This window comes from Atractosteus spatula, chromosome 1 (assembly GCF_055471065.1).
Source record: "Atractosteus spatula isolate fAtrSpa1 chromosome 1, fAtrSpa1.hap1, whole genome shotgun sequence".
Lineage (NCBI taxonomy): Eukaryota > Metazoa > Chordata > Actinopteri > Semionotiformes > Lepisosteidae > Atractosteus > Atractosteus spatula.
The window spans coordinates 63,900,083-63,915,258 of record NC_142706.1 but is presented as its reverse complement, the minus strand read 5'-3'; the positions used below and the strand labels follow the sequence as shown (position 1 = coordinate 63,915,258).

The following is a 15,176-nucleotide window of genomic DNA, read 5'->3' as shown; positions in this document are numbered from 1 at the left end:
TATAGCCATTTAAAGGCTGATAGCATCGCCAGAGACTGGTTTACGGGAGGAAATCACATTGTCATCGCCTGGTAATTGAATCACGGATGATCACTGAAATGTCCGAGAGGTCACCAGTGTACCGCTTAGTTTGTGGTTTCTTCCCCATCCCCTGCCGAAGCAAGGCGATTGTGGACCTGCAAAGGCTCAAGAGCTGTAAAAGAACAGCGCTTTTCATGGCCGTAATTTGCTTTAAAACTCCTTATCAGTTCTCGCGGGTCAGCCAAAAGTTAACTCGCCATTGTTTCGTGCAATATTAACTCGCAGAGGCCCGGAATGTTTATTAGTTCACAGACAACACCTCGCTGTTCGCCGATCGTCAGGGTCACACTGCAAAAAGCATACAATTAATCCTCTGGGTAGCCGGACTGGGCGATGGTTGCTGTGCTCTTGTTTTGAGAACGATTCAGGTAAGATGCTTTTAAACTCAACTGTTCTCGTTAGACCGCGAATGGGTTGCTACAGCGGGAAGGAAAGATGAACGATAACAGTGCGTTATCGAAACGTTTCTCGGGGAAATGCGATCGCGCCTGATTTTATTGTAAAGATCGGAGACATTATATTGTGAAGATACTGCAAGCAGCCCGTGGTCAAACGGGGAAGCAACAATGCCGCAGACACTTTGGTAAAACAAAACAGACAACTGGGTAGAAAATTAGTCAACCAGCTGTAGACAGAAAGCTGTTTTTTTTCCCCAAAATCTGAAAATCAGGTAGATCTCTTTGAAACGTAACGAACACCTTTATGGTATTTAGAGAGACGCAGCAGTGTGCGATTTGGGGTTGTTGGGTAATATATTCCAGGTGTTTTTAAGATTTAAGCCTTGACGTGCGTATAGCGGGATACCGTTTGTTAAAAGAGCGGTATATACAGTGAAATTATGGTAAATGTACAGGATAATAACAGTGAATCGTGCCGTACTGTGGGAAACTAGCAGAGTCATAATTGTGCATATGAAGTCAATTGCCAAAGCATAGTAAACCTGACTGTATTAAATCTCGACGGGGTTATTTTATCCCAAACAAAAAATACTTAATCTGAAATGAAAACTACAATGAAGACCGGGCGAGGTGTTACAGCACCCCGAGCAGCTGAGTGCCTGGGGCGTCCTGTCCTGTTCAGGAGCTGAGGAAGAAGAGTGCAGAGGTCAGAAACCCAAGAGCAAGGGGCAGTCTGGCCCAGTGGAACTGGCCCAGTCGACCGTGGAAGCCGATTGTGCCGGATCCTTTGACCACCAGCTGGACAAGACGCTCAGATCACTGAGTTGCAAGCAGCCTGATGAGCTAGCTGGGCTCATTGGCCTCTTCTTGCTCGTTACCAGTCTTCTAGTCCAATGAATGTGTCCTTGCTCTTGCCAGAGATGCCTAGTCAGTGCATTTCTGGGTGAAGTGTAGATCTGCATGGCTTCACTTTTAGCCCACTGTGTGAGGAAGAAAAGAGAATAGTATACAGAGAATAGAGAATTTGGCACATCTCCCAAAAATGAAAAGATGAAGAGTTTGTGGGTTTTGGAAGCTAGCAGATTTAGTTTGAGGGTGATTTTACAAGACCTTTATGCTTGCAGAGGATTGAACTGCCCTGTTGTGGAGTGTGCACTGTGCTAATCCATTCCTTCCTGCTCCTTCCTTCCAGACACTGGTGTCAGCCAATAATATGCCCCGGCCCATCAAGACCACAGAGTGGGTGTGGTTTCTCGCGCTCGTCACCCCGCCCACATTCCTGTTCTCCCTTTTTATTGGTCCCACTCTGGGTCAGGAACTGGCCAATCACGTGCCGGCAGAGGAGCCGCACCAAGGCAATGGGTCAGAGGGGGCGTGGGGCGCCACTGATGAAGGAGGGTCTTGGAGGCTGTCCCCCTTGGGGGAAGCCCTGGAGGAGCAGGTATGGACGTGGGGCGCAGGAGAGGGGGTGGCAGTCGTTTTACAGCAGCAGTGTTGGTGTACAGACGGACAGAGAAAAAAGACAGGAACAACAATATACACACATATTTAACATAACATCACTTTATTAGCCCTATACAATTTCTTGTATTAGGAATTTGTCTTTTTGCATACCCCAGCTTGCTCTCCAGGAGACACACAGACAGGGAGAGAAGCTTGGGGTCTGAGTGCAGGGTCAGCCATTTATACAGCACCCCTGGAGCAGTTGGGGTTAAGGGCCTTGCTCAGGGGCGTAACGAAGTAGGATTCCTCTGCCGGCTGCAGGATTTGAACCGGCAACCTTCCAGCCACAGGCACAGATCCTTAGCCACAGAGCCACCGCTCCGCAGTATATTTGCATAGAGGGTGTCAAGTAACGATATGGCTACAGGTATGAATCCGTTTTGGAGTTGGGGAGTCGGTATCTGCGCTCTGATGGAAATGATTAAACAAGAGGGGTGAAGGATCATCGCAGGTGGATTTTGCCTTACACAAAACACGTGAATGATAGAAGGAGAAGGGGAAATGGGGTACCTTGTGTTGGATAATCCCGGCAGGATGAAAGCTTGCTGAACTAGCAGGGGGGAGGAAAGGAAGTGAATTACCGAACTGGAATGAGGTAGCTTGAGTCTGGCACCAGGGCAAGCAGACAGGAGGTCTCTAACAGGGGATCAGGGTTCCCTCAGTGCCATCTACTCCACTAACCTGGAATATGCCTCCTCGTGCGGGAAAATGAATACCAATACTTTCACAGTCATCAGTTTTACACTCCAAAAGCTGGGGTTTCATCTACTGCCAAGCCTCTGCAGTCCTGCTCTTCCTGTCTTAATACCTGCGGTACTAATATCGGATTTGATTGGGGTACCTTGTGTATGGAGTTTGCATGGTCTCCACATGGAATAAGATTAATGGAATGGATGGTGATCTGGGACAGGTTAAAGGGGAACTGCAGTCCTAGTTTCTCAGACTGGTTATTCAATCTCGGTTTCAAAATAAATTCATTGACGGTACAGAAAAAATTCACAAATTTCGAATTTCTAAGCAAAAAATTGCGAACTTTGTGAAAGTACTGTAAGTCACCATATTGTCACAAACCCCTGTTCTCTCAACATGGGCAACAGCGAGAATTCCCATGAACTGTAATGTGAGGCGGCCCTTCCTGCTCACTAGTCACTATGATGACTAATGTCACTATAATAAGTACAGGTTGTGCAGCAGATATTTCACCGCAGAAATGTTTCCATGTGATCTGCAGGCAGAGTTAACAAGTAAGTTATCAGCAGGTTTATCAGCAACACCGTCTTGAAGTTGAGAGCAATATTTCTATTGGTATTAAAAGAGATGTATTCACAAGCCAGCTGAATCGCAGAACGTGGCGCTGCCCATACCTGGAAATTTAGTCTATTTTGTGATGTAAATTGGAGGTTTTACAAGTTACCGTGTGCATTTTACTTTTATCGTGGTATTAAATGCTCTCGTCAATACTGATTCTTTAAAGTGCCTTTGACCTCCTGCATGTGTCTGCAGGGCTATTACCTGCGCAGGCTCTTCCTGCAGTATGGCGAGAATGAGACGCTGTCCTTCACTGGGCTGCAGTCGCTCCTGGGCAGCCTGGGCCTGGGGGAGGTGAGCGTCCTCGAGATCAGTCACTCAGGCCCCCAGCACCACCACAGGCTTGCACCCTCTCACTCGCACCCACACCCAGCAAACCACCAGGAAGACCAGCCTTCCCGTCACCCCCAGACGCAGCGCCTGGCACACCTGGACAGGTAGGGCATTCCTGCTCTCGCCAACATCAGGGCCCAGACCTCAGCAGTGTCCCCATGCGCTTCTGGGGCTTGAGGTCTCTTATGGGACCATTATGCCAGCTGCCTTATCACCCTGCAACTCATAACCGGCAGCCCACTGCAGCTCGGCAGGTGTGAGCCTGGTCAGTACCTGGATGGGAGACCTCCTGGGAAAACTTCTGCTGCTGGAAGAGGTGTTAGTTGGACCAATAAGTGTCTATGTGCGGTCCTGCGGTCTATGTGGGTCTTAATGCCCCAGTATAGTGACGGGGGCACTATACTGTAAAAAGGCGCCGTCCTTCGGATGAGACGTAAAACCGAGGTCCTGACTCTCTGTGATCATTAAAAATCTCAGGGCATTTCTTGAAAAGTGTAGGGGTGTTACCCCAGTGTCCTGGCCAAATTTCCCCCTGGCCTTCACCAGTCATGGCCTCATAATAATCCCCATCTCTGAACTGGCTTCATCACCCTGTTCTCCTCCCCACTGAGAGCTGGTGTGTGGTGAGTGTACTGGAGCATCATCCTGGTGGGGCTGCACACTGGTGGGGGTGGAAGAGTCCCCATGACCTGTAAAGCGCTTTGAGTGGAGTGTCCAGAAAAGCGCTATGTAAGTGTAAGCAGTTATTATTATTAGTAGTAATACTTTCCCAGCATCTCCCGATGCCAGTTATTCTTCATCACCCATAGTCAATCAGCATTTCCCAGCACTAACTGGGAAGAACACTCTCCGATCCCCTCCTGTGTAAAGTCTCTTGCCCTTAGCAGAGCAGCGCTGATCAGAGGAGTGCTGCCTCTCTCGCTGCCAGTTCACACAGGCGCCGGTGAAGTCCCAGCGTGGTGCAGTATCTCCTGCAACCTCTTCTTCCATGAGCTGTTTCTTGCACATCGGACACAGAAGGAATTGGAAGGCCACTGGACAAACCCAAGTTGTGGAGGCTAATCAGTGAGCATCTTTTCAAGATTCATGATCACAGCTAGGATCTGTTGGACACCGTGAACCTTTTGCATGTAAAGTACTTCTCCATCGGGGTGCAGAGAGAAAATGAATCCAGTTGCTTTCTGCTTCCACAGTGCAAGAACCTACAAGTTGTATAACCTGAAATGGATCTGACAGCTATGGATTGGGACTCCTAATGAGTTTCCTGTAGTGCGAAGGAAAAGCTGTGACTGTATGGCTTGTGCTTGTTAGATAATTCAGTGTTTTTCTGTTGGATGGTAACAAAATGGTGTTACCAGGGGGTAGTGAGGAAGGAGGATATCCCAGCTGATTCAAGCCCACTCATCTGGTGATCATCTGGAAGAGTAGCTCAGGCTCAAACCACCAGCACGAAGGTGCAAGCTGCTCTCTGAGACCCCCTCTTGACCCTTGTTGTTTGCTACCCCTGAAATGTAAGGCATTTTCATGTGACACTCATCTCTCTTTCAGGAGCTGGCTGTCCAAGGGAGCAGATCACGTGAGTGTGTGGCAGGAACTGCCTCCTGGCGGCACCACAGAGGGACAAGGCGGGCTGCAGAAGAGCGGAGCGGGAGTGGAGCACCCTGGGATAGCTACAGACATCCACCCCAGAGGTGGAGGTCCAGGGACATCTGGGAAGCCCGCTGTCTTTGATCACCCAACAGAGACTCATCTCCATGGCAATGTGAGCACACTTGCCCCCATTTTTCTTGAACTGCACCTGCGCTGTGAAAGTAGCTGATTGTAACATCAATCCACCCTTCACACCAATTCATACTCCAGCTTTTCCCACAGGAATTTTTGATTCTCTGTATGAGTCCAGATTGTTCTGCAAACATCATCCATATTATTAGCCAGACAGGATTACAGCTGCCACAAATCCTAGGTTTTCACATAAGAACACATTTACAATGTATTCTTAATCATTCTTTGGTAAGGTAAGCTTTTCTTTTTACTTTTTGAGTGTTCATGATCCTTTCATGATTGATTCATTATTGACGAGTCTCCAATGTCTCACTGTCACATATCCTGTCACCTCTCCCTCACCCTTCCACACTCCCACTTTCACATCACCTTTCCTACTTCTTTGTCTTACTCAGTGCCTGAATGTCACACAGCTCCTGGGAAACTTTGGTCTGGGGGAGGAGTCCTACATCACTCCCGCCCACTTCACCTTTTTATGCCCCGCCCTACTGTATCAGATTGACAGCCGTGTCTGTATCCACCACCCTGAGGAGGAGGGGCGTTCATCACCAGAGGGGGGCGTGTCTTTCCTGAGGGGTAAGGACAGCATGGCTTCATACAGGCAGGGTTTCAACTTACAGATCAAAATATTTTAACTCTGCTTTTAAGACTCATGCAGCATCTTCGGCAATGTCTTCTTCCGTGAGCTAATTTTTTTGCACATCGGACACAGAAAGAATCGTAAGGGCACTGGAAAAAACCAAGGCTAATAAATGAGGATTTATGATCACAGCTCGTATCTATTGGACACCGTGAACCTTTTGCATGTAAAGTCCTGACTCTCTGTGGTCATTAAAAATCCCAGGGTTTTTCTTGAAAAGAGTAGGGGTGTAACCCCGGCGTCCTGGCCAAATTTCCCATTGGCCCTTACCAATCATGGCCTCCTAATAATCCCCATCTATGAATTGGCTTCATCACTCTGCTCTCCTCCCCACTGATAGCTGGTGTGTGGTGAGAGTACTGGTTCACTCTGACTGCTGTTGCATCATCCAGGTGGGGCTGCACACTGGTGGTGGTGGAGGGGAGTCCCCATTACCTGTAAAGCGCTTTGAGTGGAGTGTCCAGAAAAGCGCTGTATAAGTGTAAGCAATTATTATTATTCTTCTTCTTATTATTAAAGTACAGTGGTGTGAAAAAGTGTTTGCCCCCTTCCTGATTTCTTATTTTTTTGCATGTTTGTCACACTGAAATGTTTTAGATCATCAAACAAATTGAAATATTAGACAAAGATAACACAAGTAAACACAAAATGCAGTTTTTAAATGAAGGTTTTTATTATTAAGGGGAAAAAAAAATCCAAACCTACATGGCCCTGTGTGAAAAAGTGATTGCCCCCCCTGTTAAAACATTAATCAACTGTGGTTTATCACATCTTTGGAAAGCTGAGTTCAATTTCTCTAGCCACACCCAGGCCTGATTACTGCCACACCTGTTCTCAATCAAGAAATCACTTAAATAGGACCTGCCTGACAAAGTGAAGTAGACCAAAAGATCCTCAAAAGCTAGACATCATGCTGCGATCCAAAGAAATTCAGGAACAAATGACAAACAGAGTAATTGAGATTTATCAGTCTGGAAAAGGTTATAAACCCATTTCTAAAGCTTTGGGACTCCAGTGAACCACAGTGAGAGCCATTATCCACAAATGGCGAAAACATGGAACAGTGGTGAACCTTCCCAGGAGTAGCCGGCCGACCAAAATTACCCCAAGAGTGCAGCGACGACTCATCCAAGAGGTCACAAAAAACCCCACAACAACATCCAAAGAACTGCAGGCTTCACTTGCCTCAGTTAAGGTCAGTGTTCATGACTCCACCATAAGAAAGAGACTGGGCAAAAGTGGCCTGCATGGCAGAGTTCCAAGACGAAAACCACTGCTGAGCAAAAAGAACATAAAGGCTCGTCTCAGTTTTGCCAGAAAACATCTTGATGATCCCCAAGACTTTTGGGAAAATACTCTGTGGACTGACGAGACAAAAGTTGAACTTTTTGGAAGGTGTGTGTCCCATTACATCTGGCGTAAAAGTAACACAGCATTTCAGAAAAGGAACATCATACCAACAGTAAAATATGGTGGTGGTAGTGTGATGGTCTGGGGCTGTTTTGCTGCTTCAGGACCTGGAAGACTTGCTGTGGTAAATGGAACCATGAATTCTGCTGTCTACCAAAAAATCCTGAAGGAGAATGTCCGGCCATCTGTTCGTGACCTCAAGCTGAAGCGCACTTGGGTTCTGCAGCAGGACAATGATCCAAAACACACCAGCAAGTCCACCTCTGAATGGCTTAAGAAAAACAAAATGAAGACTTTGGAGTGGCCTAGTCAAAGTCCTGACCTGAATCCGATTGAGATGTTGTGGCATGACCTTAAAAAAGCGGTTAAGGCTCGAAAACCCTCCAATGTGGCTGAATTACAACAATTCTGCAAAGATGAGTGGGCCAAAATTCCTCCACAGCGCTGTAAAAGACTCATTGCCAGTTATCGCAAACGCTTGATTGCAGTTGTTGCTGCTAAGGGTGGCCCAACCAGTTATTAGGTTTAGGGGGCAATCACTTTTTCACACAGGGCCATGTAGGTTTGGATTTTTTTTTCCCCTTAATAATAAAAACCTTCATTTAAAAACTGCATTTTGTGTTTACTTGTGTTATCTTTGTCTAATATTTCAATTTGTTTGATGATCTGAAACATTTCAGTGTGACAAACATGCAAAAAAATAAGAAATCAGGAAGGGGGCAAACACTTTTTCACACCACTGTACATCTCCACTGGGGTGCAGAGACAACATTTAACCTGTTGCTTTCTGCTTCCTCAGTGCAAGAACATACAAGTCGTATATCCTGAAAAGCACCTGACAGCTGTGGACTGGGTCTCCTAATGAGTTCCTGTACTGTGAAGGAAAAGCTGTGGCTGTATGGCTTGTGCTTGTTGCATAATTCAGTGTTTCTCTGTTGGATGGTGTGTCCACAGCTCTGGGCTGGGGCTCCCTGGCGCTCACAGTCATCAGTCTACCCTCTCTCCTGGCCCTGGGCATGGTGCCCATCCTGTCCCCTCGCCATCTGCGCGTCCTGCTGTGCCCTCTGTGTGCCCTGGCGGTGGGGACGCTGTGCGGAGACGCCCTCCTGCACCTCCTGCCTCACGTACGTACCCGGCTCACGCATTCACTGGGGCTCGGGCGGGCAGGGTGTGGGAGCCAGAGACCAATATGCCAAAGTGTCAGGACAATCCAGGAGGGCCACAGAGTATAACCCATGAGCCTCTTTTGCGGGCATCTCTCAAGAACAGCCGAGAAGTCGTTCTGGGCCTGCTTGGCTTTGAAGTCGTTCTGTTTTCCTATGAGGGAGAGCGAACTCAGACCCTTGCCTGGTATGTGTGTGTGTGTTTCAGGCACAGCAGGGGTCTCTGTCCGCCTCAGAGCTGCAGGACTCTGTGCTGAAGGGGCTGTGTGCTCTTGGGGGGATGTACTTCCTCTTCCTCGTCGAGAGTCTCCTGGGAGTGCAGCGCCACCGCCGGGTAAGTGAGGTGCCTGCGGGGGGAGGCAGGTGATCTGATGAAGTGCAGAAAATAACATGAGAGTCTACTAGCTGAAGACGAAGAGCAGAAGATCAGTTTAAATAAAGCAAAAGAGTCTGGCTGTGAAAGCAAGTAGAGATCTGGAAAACATGGTAACCTGTAGTAGTTAAGCTACCATTTGGTCCAGTGAAGTTGCTGAGAGCTCAATGGAATCAGAGTGAGAGAGACTGTGCGTCTCCCGGACCAGGCCTGCAGACTCCAGCGCTGTGTGTGCTCAGCCCTGCTTCCTCCAGCCCTGCTCCCGGGGAGACCCTGGAGGGTCTTTTGGTTTGCCTTCTGTCCGAGCTGTCGGCACATTAACCGACCCCATGAGCGTCCGGATTAATCGAGGCAACTAAGGTCTCGAACCTGGGGACCCCATTCCTGATGGACTTCATTCCTGACGAGTTTCTCTGTGGCTTAATTAAACTCGCTGGTTTCAAGTGCTCAGGATGATCGATATTTACACGTACTTATAAAATGTTATTTTGTTGTAATACGTTATAACTAAGTCCTACAGCAATTTAAGAGCTGAAAACAATACAAGTCCTCATTAACCAAGTTATTGTTTCAGAAAAGGGGCTCAATTAAAGGCGTAAAGGAAGAGCTTATCAGGAACACAAAACAGAAGATAGTGGGGCCTCATAACTGGACCCCCATTTCTAAGGTCTGTCACTGTCCCTCTTACTGGACACTTCAGTAATTCTTGGTTCCCTGTGGGTTATCCATTGTGTTTCAGGCTCACAGAAAGAACCCCAAGAAGAGGGAGCATTCTGGCTCTCTCCAGGAGGGGGCGCCAGAGAGAGAGCAGCTGGCACTGCAGGGTGAGGGCACACAGGTTCACTGACCAATGGTGACAACCACAGTCTCACATGGAAATGCGATGATGTTACTCACTCTATGGGTGTTCTGGGGAAACAGGTATTGTAGGGGTTTCTCCAGTTCTCATTACACACAAATACACTTTCATGGTGACCGATTGCAATAAAACAAACTGGGGAATACATCTTAAAAGATGTATTAGCCTTTTAACTTTTGGGAAATTCATACAAATATAAAATAAATGAGAGTTCTCTATTTGTAAGAAATGAGTGGACTTTGGGCAAAGTTGAAAAAAGTTTTGTTTTTGAGAATTTATTTTCTGGTTTAGACACTAGAAATTAGTTTTAGAATTGAGATTGCTATTCAGAAAATAGGTCAGTTTATGTCAGTGTTTTTAAAATATCATTCTTTTTGTGATGTGGTAACAAGTGAAAGGAGAGTGTAAGAGAATCAAACATTCAGAACTTTAGAAGGGACCAGTCTTGATAGATGGATTTGGCCTCCAAGAAGGACAGACACCATCACATGGGCAAAGAAAAGCATCATCCAAGTACAATGCATAAGGTTATCAAACACAAAAAAGTAGTTCAAGTAGGGAGCTGCGTCAGGATGCGTAGGCTGCAAAGGAGCAAGTAAACGTTTTTTCCACCCTGAAGAGAAGAACGTTTTGGCTGTGGAGCTTTCTTCTTCTCTTTTCAGCATGGAATAAACCTTTACTTGTTCCTTTTCAAACACAAAAGTTCTCTCCCTGAGGTTGAAAGCAAAAGAGACTTAACTACCACCATCACAGAAGTAGGACATGGGAATCCATACGCCCGGACTACTGTGTCACACTCCACTACATCCTCTCCTCATCCCCAGAGAGCCAGGGCCAGGCAGAGCGAGGACACGCCCATTCACACGGCGGCCCGGCCCAGGGGAATGCTGGGATTGCTAGTCTGGTCTGGATGGTGATCATGGGAGACGGGATTCACAACCTGACCGATGGACTGGCCATTGGTAAGGAGTCTTGGTGCAGGTTGATCACCGACAGTGATCATACATACTGACATCTGGGCTGACTTACCGTATCTAAGTGCATATTCTGATTTGGGCAGGAAATTGATTTTTTTTTAATCTACAAATTTCAGCATGAGCATCTGCACATGATACAGAGAGACCAGGCTACTACAGCTGACTATGACCAATGACCAGGATTCCTGCAGGGCCTGGGACGGCTTGAGTATCCTCAGCACTGTGATCTTGGAATAAACACAATGTCTCCGGGTGCAGAAGATCCCTTAGAAATAACTGAGAAGGCGCAGTTAGCAAACCCCACTTGTGAAGTCCGACTGCTCAAGCCTGCTCTGCTTGCCTCTGTTTCAGGAGCTGCCTTCTCCCAGAGCGTGACGGGGGGACTCAGCACCTCGCTTGCGGTCTTCTGCCACGAGCTGCCCCACGAACTGGGTACACTCTCTCCCCAGCCCGAACTCCCGCCTCTCGCTCTGACCTTCCTGGCTGGGGGTTCGAAGAGTGATCACGCATTTCGCACTGCCGCTCAAGGCCTTCATCACAACCTCGCACCCAGTCCTCCTCCTCATTTTCAGCCATTTTTACTTTCCAAGCTTGCAGCCTATTACACAAGCCTGTTTCGGGAGGTGATAAATGATTTGTCTAATCAAATCATCACAAATGTGGACAAGTGGGACAAGTCCCCAAAGACGCTGCAGCCTTCAGCTCTTCACGAGTTGAGGTTTAGGATATCGGTCTGTAACTGTTGTGAAAGGTTCCTCTCTCTGCAGGTTTTATTATTTTACTCTGTATTTAGCTCTTTATCTCTCTGGGTGCAGTAGATGAAGAATTGTTCTATTTCCCCTGGTCAGTAGATTTAGATTTGTGCAAATTCACCTGGAGCAGCAGATCTAGAATTGTTCTGCTTCTCTCGAAGAGAGCAATTCTAGATTGACTGGTCTAGTATTGTTCTGGTCTGCACTCAGTCTCTGTCCGTCTCTCTTGTCTGTAGGTGACCTGGCTGTACTGCTGGGGGCCAGCTGGCCTGTGCGCAGGGTGCTAGTGTTCAGTCTGCTCTCGGCAGCACTGGGCTTCCTGGGGCTGCTAGGGGGCGCCGCACTCAGCCACCACTCCTCCCAGCTCTCCCCATGGGTGTTCGCTGTCACCGCGGGGGTCTTCCTGTATGTGGCACTCACCGACATGGTGAGTCTGAAAAACAACAGGGCTCCCCACCAACTAGTCCTGTTCACATGTAAGCATGTTCCAGGGGCAAGGGCATTTGTGTCGCAGAAGGGATCAGCAGGCCCACAGGCTCTGGCTTGACAGCATTCAGAGAGGACCGCTTGGCCTCACAGAGCCATTGCCTCTTGCCCGTAAAATACCCTTTCTCAACCCCTACTTGTGAACCAGGCCTCTCTGCCACGCGATGTGCCCAATCATTAGCACAAATTTGCACAAACCCGGCAGGATCTTAAACCTGCAATGCTTGTGCCACGCAGGGCCTTAAGCAGGTGATCAGGCGGTTAGGGTGCGATGATCCAGATCAGCACAAACGGTTGTGTTTTCAGTTGTGAAAAGCACAGTGCTTTCAGTTTCCCCTAGGTCTGGATTACACAAGAACTTCGTCCGATCCCCAGACACAATGCATACCTGCGACTTCATTGCAGCCCTTTGCTTGCGAAGTCCTTTGTCCATCTACCCACTAGAAACCCTTTTCCCTCTCTGTGCTCTCCTCAGGTGCCCGAGATGCTGCACGGAGACCGCGGACCGACTGATGCCCTGACACGCCTCTTCCTGCAGCACCTGGGCCTTCTGACAGGGGGCGCCCTCATGCTGTGCATCGCTCTCTTCGAGGACGAGATCGCCATCGAGCCCGGAGCCTTCTGAGCAGCAGGACGCGTCGAGCACGAAATGCTACATATCGGACTTTCGGAAACAAAAACACGGAGCTCCCAACAGGAGACCCATAACCGCTCGTCTCAGGGGCTCGCGTTTTCTACATAAAAATCAACTGCAGTCTCCCGTCTTACAATCCAGTTTACTTTACTGGCATGCGTGTCTGACGGGACTTGAATAACGTTTAGTTATGAAAGTTACATTTTTCATAAAATTAACATTAAAAACAAAAAGAAAGAGCATTTCTCTTGCAAGTCATAAAGACATTCATTTGATCAGTACTGTTATTTAATATGATGGGATTTTCAATGGTTGCTCTACTGATTTAATGTCAGACAGTACATTAAAAACACATTTGCAGGCCACCTTACTTTCCATACCAATGTACACAAGATTTGGGACGTGTGGACCTCCGCTTAGGCAAACTGCAACACTGGCGCCATCTCCGCTAAAGCTCACTTACCTGACGTGCAAGAAACAACACAGCTGGCGCCTCCCTCTCGTGCGTCGTGACCATCGCCCTGCTCACCAGCAAGAGCACGGTCGCCACCAAGTGACATACATCTTCAATGGAAAAATTACCCAGACACCATAAGCTAATACATCAAAACGGGGAGTATTTGTGGAGTTGATCCAAAGTGACTCATCGGGGTTGCACTTATTTTTTTACACACAGAAGTTGACCATTTTATCCGGCCTTGGTGGTGCGCTCTGGGTGAAGTACCCTGTATTAGGGCACAGGAGCAGCAGCAGCACTGCCAGGGCCTGCTGGGCGAGCATTAAACACTCTCCTCTGCTGCCTGAAGCAGAAAGGGCACAGTGCATGGGTACCGCTAACGAATAGAGAGAGGGGGCTACAGCACCCGCAGCACGAGAGAGTGTCACTACCCTAGCTCAGGGGAGGCTATATGCAGCCTTGCAGATCTTACAGGGCTCTCCATATCACTGGCTGTTCCAACCACACACATCCAGGCCCTTTAACCCCAGCACTTTCATCAGCTTGGGTAAAACACAATAGCAGGGGAAGATCTTTCGGGTCTCCAGGACTAGGAGCCACCAGATGTGCAGTAGTACTGTGTGTGAAGAAACAAAGGTTAACAAAGAACTCATGGCTCAGCAATGGGTATAAGCAATAGCACTTTATTTAAACATAACCAATTCTAAGCCACAATATTGAATTACAAGACTCGTTGGCTGCAGCACACATTGTATAAAATAGATCAAGTTTGAATGCCTAGGTTGTAGTCTTTTTTTCCTTTAATGTCTGAAAGACCAATGCAGATAATTTTTTTCCTCTTATTTTTAAATACATGTAACATCCTTTTTTTTTTGTAACAACCATTCACCAGCTCACACAAATGAGTCAACAAGGCAAAGTGCTTTCAGGATTGCATTGTCACGTAAAATTATGAATGGCTTGCAGGTTGTCGTTCAAACTACATCTCTCCCTGCAGGGGCGGGGGGCATGGGGGGTGGGGGTACCTGGACCCCCCCCCCAGGTCTTCCCTCTTTTGCTCTTATCTTTAAGGGGGGGGGGGTTAAAAGGGGGGAGAACAGGACAGAAGTTTTATCTAAGGTGTCAAATCTCGTGGCAGACAAGACAGAAGGCTGGATAAACAATTTCTTTTATAATTGATATCCCCTGGTACCCCCCCAGCAGACAAACATTGTTACTTTTGTACCAAAGTCAAACACATGCATGCGGACACACACACACACATTAACATGAGGGTCTGTAAACTTCAATGGAGACATATGGCTCAATTTGTACACATATTCAACACTTCAGAAAGTACTGGAGTGGCGATTGTGGTTTTGGGAGGAGGGAGAGAATCTTTAAAACTTCTGCTTTCTGAAAGAAAGAAGCAAGCCAATGTACCCTACTGGACTCTGATCATTTTAAACAGGTCAGGGTGGAATAAAAATGAACAGTGCACCACAGGTATTTTCATGTATATGCTACTGTTGAACCATAATGGAGACTATTAATACAGTTTGGCTTCACATTCCAGTGGTATTTGATATAGATATATATATAAATATTTCCATAGAACACACACATACACTCAAACATACTTTTCTCCTCATTGAAGATGGTAAGATGCTATATTATTTATATATATATTTGCTAATACAGATGGATATCAGCTGGATACGTTGATGAGCTGTAAAATGTGGAGGTAGGAATAATATAATAATAGTAACAACAATAAACCAGAATAGGAATACTAGGTTTACAGCATTTGTAGTAGCATTCGATCACTGGCCTCCTGTTTTGAGAAGTTTCATCTTGAATGGAAAAGATGGGGATAGCCCTGTGTTTGTAGGCTGGAGACCCAGGAGCCTGGGAGGAACTGTGTCGCGTGTTCTGGCAGTAAGATGGTTGTATTTACAGTTATGTCTATGAGGTAACTGGACATCAGATGCCCTGGATTTAATATATATATGTATAGGCTATAGGTGCTACTTGTTCATTT

At 47.2% G+C, this 15,176-nt stretch overlaps 1 protein-coding gene across 1 annotated transcript; it reads left to right on the top strand.

Annotated features, from left to right (window-relative positions):
* Window positions 1–424: 424 nt before the first annotated feature.
* slc39a5 (solute carrier family 39 member 5) lies at window positions 425–12,824 on the top strand. The gene is made up of 12 exons (XM_088922336.1): window positions 425–449; window positions 1,672–1,920; window positions 3,486–3,727; window positions 5,172–5,385; window positions 5,801–5,981; window positions 8,410–8,579; window positions 8,827–8,952; window positions 9,731–9,815; window positions 10,675–10,812; window positions 11,179–11,259; window positions 11,816–12,006; window positions 12,541–12,824. Exons 2-12 carry the CDS (start codon window positions 1,693–1,695, stop codon window positions 12,688–12,690), a joined length of 1,806 nt encoding a protein of 601 aa, XP_088778462.1. The 5' UTR covers window positions 425–449; window positions 1,672–1,692; the 3' UTR covers window positions 12,691–12,824.
* The last annotated feature ends 2,352 nt before the right edge of the window (window positions 12,825–15,176 follow it).